Source organism: Peromyscus leucopus, chromosome 8b (assembly GCF_004664715.2).
Source record: "Peromyscus leucopus breed LL Stock chromosome 8b, UCI_PerLeu_2.1, whole genome shotgun sequence".
Taxonomy (NCBI): Eukaryota; Metazoa; Chordata; class Mammalia; order Rodentia; family Cricetidae; genus Peromyscus; species Peromyscus leucopus.
Window position 1 is genome coordinate 57,025,833 of NC_051086.1, and position 6,857 is coordinate 57,032,689.

Consider the following 6,857-nt stretch of genomic DNA (forward strand, 5'->3'; position numbering starts at 1 on the left):
GTCTCATTAGCAGTGTGCTTGTAGATTCTAGGGCCCGCTTAGAGGGAGTTGGCTTAGAGTCTGAGTATATACCAGGGGACTCTTTCTCAAGCACATGTCTTTAATGATGGTATTCTGATTCAAAACATCTAGTGGCTTCTTGTGGAAAACTAGACAAAGTGTTCACTGTCTTTGATACCTTCCTTGGCTCTTTTGACCTCTTTCACCACCTCCCCAAATATGAGCTCCATTGACACAGGATCTTGGCGGTGAGGAAGCACCCACCCATCAGTTATTTCCATTCCTACCATTTTCCAAAGTATAGTCATGTGCAATCAGGGGCTACAATCAGAAACACAGGCTTCTAGAGAATGGTTCTGGGAGGATCCTGGATAATTGCTTTGTTTTAAATGAGTTCCTCTAGGACATAGACTCCTCTGGGATGTGGAGTCCCCTAGGCCCAGGGATGAGCAGAATGAGAAATGTTAACAGCGATGATGCATACACAGCTGACAGCTTAGAGACAATTCTTCATATGCCTATGATGAATAAATTGGAGCAAGATTTTAGACCAGACCCTGGAGTCACCCTGAAATATTTCTGGGTAAGTTGGCTGGAGGGTGAAGCAGCTGATGTCTTAGTGACCTTGCAACTTGAGGTTTTTGATTTTATTGGTTTTATGACATTCTACAGGATTTATTTATGTCATTTATTAAAGACAGCATTTATTAGCATTAGAAGAAAATGGATTCTCACAAACTGAGTCAGTTCAGCATGATGGAATCCCTGTGAGATAGACATTAGACACATAGGTTTTTAGCCCTTGGCTATATTGGCTATATTGTTGAAATACTCAAGGAGCTTCAGAATACTTTAGACAGTCTCCCTCTGAGAGGTTATGACCATTACATTATTTAGGGGACAGTTTAGAAGTTTGTCCTCAAAGAATATATCATATCATCTTACATCTGTGTGATTCACAGACAAGCAGAGTTATCACTAAATGTGTAAATTTTGAACTTCTAATGTGTAGAATTTTAGGTTCTACATCAAGCCTACCATGTCGATATTAGCATTTAGCAAAGCAATCAGTTTCTTCATATGTATAGTATGTTTTTAGAAACTTCCATGTTTTATTTATTTTTGAACTTTGGGGATTGAATTTAGTGTCTTTGGCATGCTAGACAAGTACTCTACCATTGGGCTATATCTCCATCTGGAAGCTCTGTACTTTATGACTCTTATTTTCAGTCTTGACTGAGAATAGCATATGTACAAGGTGAGGGAGATGAGAGGCACCATCATGGTAATGGCTCAAATTTATATTCCTAATGAGTGGCATTGTCTTTCAGGTGATATCCCTTGGTTTTGATTATTAGAAAATCTAGATGCCAAATTGAGAGCTTCCTGATTTCTCAGAAATGCAGCAATTTGAGAAGCCATGTGTACAGAATTTTAATAATGCTTTTCCTTATTGTAGTACCAGCATATTATGTCTAAAGCACAGAAACAAGCAAGCAAGTAAGCAAGCACTATCGGCACCATCAGGATGAATATTCTAGTATTTGATTCAGTTATTTATCTTTAGAGGGAAAAGGTCCCATGTGCCTCATTGTTCCTCTTCAGCTTTCTTAGTCAGCTCTGAAGCACCCAACATGTGCTTGAATCTGGAGACAAGCTGAAGTGTGGTATCAAGAGTAGAAATTACCCCCTTTCCTTCCTTTTATCCCAAATAATTAAATCTATCACACTATTTTATTCTAATATTAACAAATCACAAACATATCAACATAAAGGACAAAATATTTGTGTATAGTGTATGATAGATTTTTTCAGGTCATTTAGGATGAAAAGTAGCATATTTAGGCAGTATAATATTTTCCACAGACCTGAAATTGTACCCAAGATATTATACCCAATTATATATTAAGATGTCCAAAGCTAATGCTATATAGCTCAAGCAAGGGACTCCTTCTGGGAAGGTCTAATAGCAGTGTTCAACTTAGATGAGTGTTCACAGCCCTCAAAGTTGAAGGAATCTGTGTCTCAGTCTGAGGGACAGCCAACAAAAATTCCTGAGACATTGGTCATGTCCAGGCACTGTGCCAGGTTCTATTCATGCCACCAGATGGCGACACAGTCTTTCCTGCATGGAGTTTACACAGGAGTGGGAAGTCAGTCAAAGCAGTGATCAGGGACTTGAGTGCCGTGGAATGAACATAGGATGCAGCGGAAACATGGCAATGGCTCTCCTCTAGAAAGTCATGAAGGATTTAGCTCATCGAGTCACATGTAATATTCACGGAGAATAAAAGTAGAAGCCCGGTGAAGTGCAAGCACAGCCAAGATGAGCCCAGACAGAAAGGACAGCAACTGTGAAAGAGATCATGACTGAGCAGTCACACATCGCTGTGTAGGACACGTCTATGCAGTGTGTCACATGATAATGTGGAGGCAGGCAAAGGACAACTCTTCTGGAACATTTTGCCTTTTGTGCCTTACACAAATTTTACCTTCATCTTAAAAACAGTGAGAATTCATGAAACTTTCAACATGGTAATGATCACCAGATCATTCCAGACAGCCAGAGAGTAAAGAAAATCGAAACAAGTAAGCATGGAAGCAGGGAATTGAAATTAAAGCTTGTCTAACCATCCAGATATAATACTGGCCTGGTCCAAACTTGGGAAATGGGTTAAGTTCAATTATAAAGAGAATCAAAGCTGGGCATAGCATCACACAATGCAATCCTAACATTCTGGAGGTGAAGACAGGAGACTGGTCAGTTTGAGGCCAGACCAGTATGGGACTACATAGAAACTCAGTCCTAAATAAGACATTCATGCCATCCTCTTGGAGGCTCCAGGAGCACTTTGGAAGAGAGGGAGAAAAGAATGTAAAAGGTAGAATACAGGGAGAGGACTGTGAAATTTCCACCTTCTGGGAAATACACAGTGATTACAGTCATGAGCTCTCAACAATTATGAATGAATGTATTGGGTGTCCACATAAGAATAGGCCCATCAACAGCTAGGTGTGGACAGAGCTCTACCCTTCACTGCTGAACTATTTTGTACTGATAGATTCAGGGAAAGGGTGATCATTGTCTTTGTTGGGTACCACCAAACTACCAGACTCTAATGGATGGTTCCAATCCAGTGGTAACACAGATGTCCCTAGATAAACTAAATAAGTCACAAAACAAGATGAAAGTCATGAGTCTGTGAGAGGGACAGATAATAACAAAACAGATATTTAATAGGAGTGAGAGGCAGAAAAGTGAAAGCGTAGGGCGGGGGGAGAAAGTAACCAGAATACATTATATACATAAATCAAATTGTCAAAGAACTAAATTAATAAAAACTAAAAAGACATGAAGAGGGGGAGGAAATAAGGAAGCAGGGAAGGTAGAAAAAACACAGGATAAAAGGAAGCACAGAATATGTAGGAGTTCTTAGATTGTTACAGGAGCAAATTAAAGAAAGAAAACTCTTAAGATTCTGACTTGAGTCTAGATTCCATTCACACTGAGATATGAAAGATGGAGGAGTGGGTTGGGAAAGGGCCAGGGGGAAATGAGGTCTGTTGATCTGAAAATGGCCTGGTAACTCTAGGAGGAGCTAACAGTCAGCATTTGATGGTAGGGTAGTGAAGGTAGTAAGTGTACCCATAAAGTTTAGATGGCAACTGATGCCATGAGAGCAATTTGAGGGCTGAAGGTACATCTTTATAAGGGAAAATGTTCAGAAACATGCTCCAGGAAACAGTGATACAGAATATACTGTTAGAATAACAGCCAGTTGTAGTCACTGAGTGAATAGTCATACCGTCATCAGGAGAACTAGCCCATGAGTAGGTTTTAGATGGGAGAAGAGGGTCAATGTTGTTGCTTCTAATGCTAACTAGGAAAAAAGTATGCTAGGTGGCTGAGATTTAGACATGATGTAATTCTGGTTGCAGATTCAGCTTTCAGGTAGGAAGATGAGATTAAGTATTGGAGAACATGTTCACAGATCACGTTATAATATGTTTGTTTTTATTTTCATTTTAAGAGCATTTTATTTTCTCTTAAAGATCCTAGATGCAGGGCAACACAAGAAGAAACCAAAGTGTCATCTCCCAGTTCCTCCTCCTGGGCCTGCCCATCCCCCCAGAGCACCAGCACCTGTTCTATGCCCTGTTCCTGGCCATGTACCTCACCACCGTCCTGGGAAACCTCCTCATCATCATCCTCATTCAACTGGACTCCCATCTCCACACACCCATGTATTCATTTCTCAGCAACTTGTCCTTCTCTGACCTCTGCTTCTCCTCTGTCACAATGCCCAAATTGCTGCAGAACATGCAGAGCCAAGTCCCCTCCATCCCCTATGCAGGTTGTCTGACACAAATGTACTTTTTCCTATTTTTTGCAGACCTTGAGAGCTTCCTCCTAGTGGCCATGGCCTATGACCGCTATGTGGCCATCTGCTTCCCCCTTCATTATACCAGCATTATGAGTCCTAAACTCTGTGTGAGTTTGGTGTTGCTGTCCTGGGTGCTGACCACATTCCATGCCATGCTGCACACCCTACTCATGGCCAGATTGTCATTCTGTGAGGACAATGTGATTCCTCACTTTTTCTGTGACATGTCTGCTCTGCTGAAGCTGTCCTGCTCTGACACCCATGTTAATGAGTTAGTGATATTTATCACTGGAGGCATCATTCTTGTCATTCCATTTGTGCTCATCCTTGTGTCCTATGCACGAATTGTCTCCTCCATTCTCAAGGTTCCTTCTGCTCGAGGTATCCGAAAAGCCTTCTCCACCTGTGGTTCCCACCTCTCTGTGGTGTCACTGTTCTATGGGACAGTCATTGGTTTGTACTTATGTCCGTCAGCTAATAATTCTACTGTGAAGGATACTGTCATGGCTATGATGTACACAGTGGTGACTCCCATGCTGAATCCCTTCATCTACAGCCTGAGGAATAGAGACATGAAGGGGGCTCTGGTTAGAGTCCTTTGCAAGAAGAAAATTCTCTTCTTTCTATGATGGTAGCTATTGAGATTTTAAAATAATTTATTCAGTACATATATTCACATTGATATTTGAGTATTATTGTAGACCTTTTCATCACATCACAAAACTTTCTGCTCAAAAGAAATATTTCAGGATTGTTCAATATGTAAAGATTCTGAAGATATAATGAATAACTCCATATAACACAGGTTGCCATTTAGATGTTCTGTGGACCAGATGTAGTACATGTAGCTATCCACATCACACCTGGACAGTGTTTGCTGAGCTCAGAATCTCTGATTGGGGTTAGAATATAAATAAACATATATGACTTTCTTGAGTTTGGTTTTGTCACTGCTACTACCTTGATCCCAATAGTTCTCTGAATCAAGGTTTGCATTGAGTCTGTTGCAGATTCTAGAAGCCAGACTCTGACAACTTTAGGAAAATGCAACTCTCTGTAGTCAACCATTGCTCCATAAGTGACTCAGAGGAATTATTTTTTTTGAGTGTTGGTGCAAATCCCAGGTAGCATCAGATGTTAATTTACATTTCCACTCAAAATTGGTGCAGCAAGTAGTGATGTGTAGTTTCTGGAAAAGTGTGTACCAGTAACCTTCTAGGACAGTTTTCCTGACTCTGGTCAGCATAATGTAAAATTGTTTAATTGAAATTTCTTTATTATATTGTCATGATTCAGGTATGAATGATAGCTTGTCTTCCCATGTCGAAATTGACTTTACTTAAATACCCGTCTCATTTCTTCTCAGAAAATTGAAAAAATAACTTATTATATGAAGAAACATAAATAATATTTGAGCCAATGACTCAGAGAAGCAGTCCACAAAACTCATATCTGAAATGCATTGGTTCATATGTAGGGCACATATAACCATTTGTGCTCATTTTACTGAACAGCACTTTTCATTAATAAAAATCTCTTTACTCACTACTACTGACAATGTGTCCTTACCTTCCATTACTTTTTTTTTGTTTCCATGCATGCCTTGTCTTTTTTCTTTCACCTGTTCTATACTTAGAATAAACTGCTTGCTTTGTGGTAACAGTTTTGATTTATGTTTGCCCAGGAGGTTATTCATACCAGGGCCCAAATGCTTCTTTCTGGTCATGAGGAAGGAAGTTGGAGTCTACTTATCCTCCTGGAAGATTTTCTTTCCTTCCTTGGTATTTCAAACTTATCGATAAGTTTTGCAGACATGCTTTGTAGGAGTCTGGTGGTGATTGTATGCGGGGAAAGTAAATTTTAGCTCAGATTATTCAAATTTGAAGATTCTCCCCAAACTCCCCACAACATCAGCTATACTGACTTGATCATTACACAATGTATGCATGTACTGAAATCTCATAGTCTGCCCCAACACTGTGAAATTATTCTGTGGATATTTAAAAAAAAATTCTTAGAGTAAGGACAGATTAGAAGATTATATTGATATGCAAATACATTTAGAAAAAAGAATGTGAATTATGGGAACATTAGATGTTAGAGGCATAGGTCAATGGAATAAGATCTTCTTAGAAAGACTTGTATAATGAAAATGTTAAGATACTGAAAAAAGAAACTGACAATATCAGAAGATGGAAAGACCTCCAATGGGCAGATGCAGAGATCCACGGCCAGGCACCAGGCTGAGCTCCAGGAATCCAATCAATGAGAGAGAGGAGGGATTCTGCAGGCAAGGGACACCGAGATCATGATGGGAGGACACGCAGAGATGACCGGCCACACTAGTGGAAGCCCATGAACTGTAGATTAGTGGCTTTGGAGCCTCCATGGGACTGGACTAGGCACTCTGGATATGGAAGATGGTTGTTTGGCTTGAACTGTTTGGGGGGCACCCAGGCAGGGGGATCGGAA

General features: G+C 40.2%; 1 protein-coding gene across 2 annotated transcripts; it reads left to right on the top strand.

The window, feature by feature from the left end:
• The first annotated feature begins 466 nt into the window (after positions 1-466).
• Positions 467-5,564, top strand: LOC114706330 (olfactory receptor 1468-like). Of its 2 annotated transcripts, none has more exons than XM_028888708.1 (2): positions 467-583; positions 4,061-5,014. In XM_028888708.1, the coding sequence occupies exons 1-2, from the start codon at positions 515-517 to the stop codon at positions 5,012-5,014; spliced, it is 1,023 nt and encodes a 340-aa protein (XP_028744541.1). In that variant the 5' UTR covers positions 467-514. The 2 variants fall into 2 exon arrangements, with proteins under 2 accessions (XP_028744541.1, XP_037056645.1); XM_037200750.1 differs by lacking the exon at positions 467-583 and adding an exon at positions 5,562-5,564 and having other exon boundaries at positions 4,061-4,972.
• The last annotated feature ends 1,293 nt before the right edge of the window (positions 5,565-6,857 follow it).

Bases quoted from the DNA above. Each gene is read 5' to 3' on its own strand.
- LOC114706330 (XM_028888708.1), top strand. From the start codon at position 515: ATGCCTATGATGAATAAATTGGAGCAAGATTTTAGACCAGACCCTGGA. The intron at 584-4,060 runs GTAAGTTGGCTG...TAAAGATCCTAG, and splicing joins TCACCCTGAAATATTTCTGG to ATGCAGGGCAACACAAGAAG.